The sequence below is a fragment of the Sinocyclocheilus anshuiensis genome, unplaced genomic scaffold (genome assembly GCF_001515605.1).
Source record: "Sinocyclocheilus anshuiensis isolate Anshui unplaced genomic scaffold, SAMN03320099.WGS_v1.1 scaffold517, whole genome shotgun sequence".
NCBI classification, from domain to species: Eukaryota; Metazoa; Chordata; class Actinopteri; order Cypriniformes; family Cyprinidae; genus Sinocyclocheilus; species Sinocyclocheilus anshuiensis.
Window position 1 is genome coordinate 1744279 of NW_015536535.1, and position 1520 is coordinate 1745798.

Consider the following 1520-nt stretch of genomic DNA (forward strand, 5'->3'; position numbering starts at 1 on the left):
TGCTGCCTTATTATACTCACGCTGTGATCAGCGGCAGCTGGATGCAATAATCGCATGCCAATGTACATTGGCTCATTTAGTTTACACTCGAAGTGGATTGGTCTCTCTAGGCGAGATCCCAATTCATCAGTCATCCGACGTGACGTCTCCATTCCCTCCTTCAGGGAACGAGGGTTACCATACGTAACTGAGATGATTTCTTTTGCATATCTGACAGTGTAACATAAAGCAGAAGTATTTTGAATTAGTTAAACCTGTATCCTGTCTTCTGTGTAACATTGAGAATATCACTATATATTGTTGCAACACCGCCGCCACGACCAGTCTGACAAGAGGACTCAGGACACAGCCCTGTGGAGCTCCTACGTTCAGGGTGATGGAGTTGGAGGTGAACTGGCCTACTTTCACCACTTGAGGTCTACCAGTGAGGAAATCTAGAATCCAGTTGCAGAGTGAAGAATTCAGGCCGAGGTCCAAGAGTTTAGATGCTAGCTTGATGGGGACTATAGTATTGAAAGCTGAGCTATAGTAGATGAATAGCAGCCTTACATAGTTCCCATTGCTGCTGTCAATGTGCATGAGGGAAGAGTGCAGGACGTGAGAGATGGCATCTTCAGTAGATCTGTTGGGACGATAGGCAAACTGAAGTGGGTCTAAAGTATCAGGGATGGAGGAGCAAATGTTGTTCTTTATAAGTTTCTCAAAGACCTTCATGACTATTGACGTGAGGGCAACTGGACGATAGTCATTCAGGCAAGAGGGGTTATTGTTCTTAGGCACAGGGATGATGACAGATTTTTTAAAGGGGGTGGGGACCACCGAGATAGCAAGGGACTCATTAAAGATGGATGTAAACAAGCCAGCGAGCTGATCAGCACAGGACCTCAGAACACAGCCAGAAATACCATCAGGACCTGCTGCTTTCCTGACGTCCACTCGCTTTAGGGCCCTCCGAACCTCATCCTCCGACACGGTGATCACATGATTATCGCTGCTCTGTCTGCAGCTTCCTGACGCGCTGATCGGCAGAGTCGCGCTACCTCGATTGCATTCAAAGCGGCTGTAGAAAGAGTTTAACTCGTCAGCCAGCGACGGGTCTGCTCTCACAGCTGCAGAGGATTTATTTCCAAAGGCACAGATGGTCCTCAGTCCCTGCCACATGCGTCGAGAGTCATTGAGCTGAAAATGAGACTCTATTCGTTCCCTGTATCGGAGTTTGGCGGCTCTTACCGCCCGTCGGAGATCATAGCACGATGCTTTGTACTCACTCATGTTCCCCGACGACAGACCGGCGTTGTATGCGGCAGTGCGTTTGTTTACTGCAGCACGGATTGTTCTGTCCACCCACGGTTTCTGATTTGAGAAGGTCCTTAAAGTTTTTGTATCTGTTGCTTGTTCGGTTAGCGTGTTTACAAAGCTTAATGCTACATCCGTGAACTCGCTGACGTCAGATGAACTCGCTCTGAACATGTCCCAGTCGACGTCATCAAGAGCCGCCTGTAGCATAGCTTCTGAGTGGG

The 1520-nt window shown here is 48.4% G+C and overlaps 1 protein-coding gene across 1 annotated transcript in view; it reads right to left on the reverse strand.

Annotated features, from left to right (window-relative positions):
* Positions 1–1520, reverse strand: part of LOC107695764 (uncharacterized) — a 14862-nt gene that overhangs the window by 12492 nt on the left and 850 nt on the right. Inside the window, exon 2 of the mRNA XM_016495805.1 lies at positions 367–883. Within this exon, the coding sequence (XP_016351291.1) occupies positions 367–883 (517 nt within the window). The remainder of the gene's footprint in view (positions 1–366; positions 884–1520) is intronic.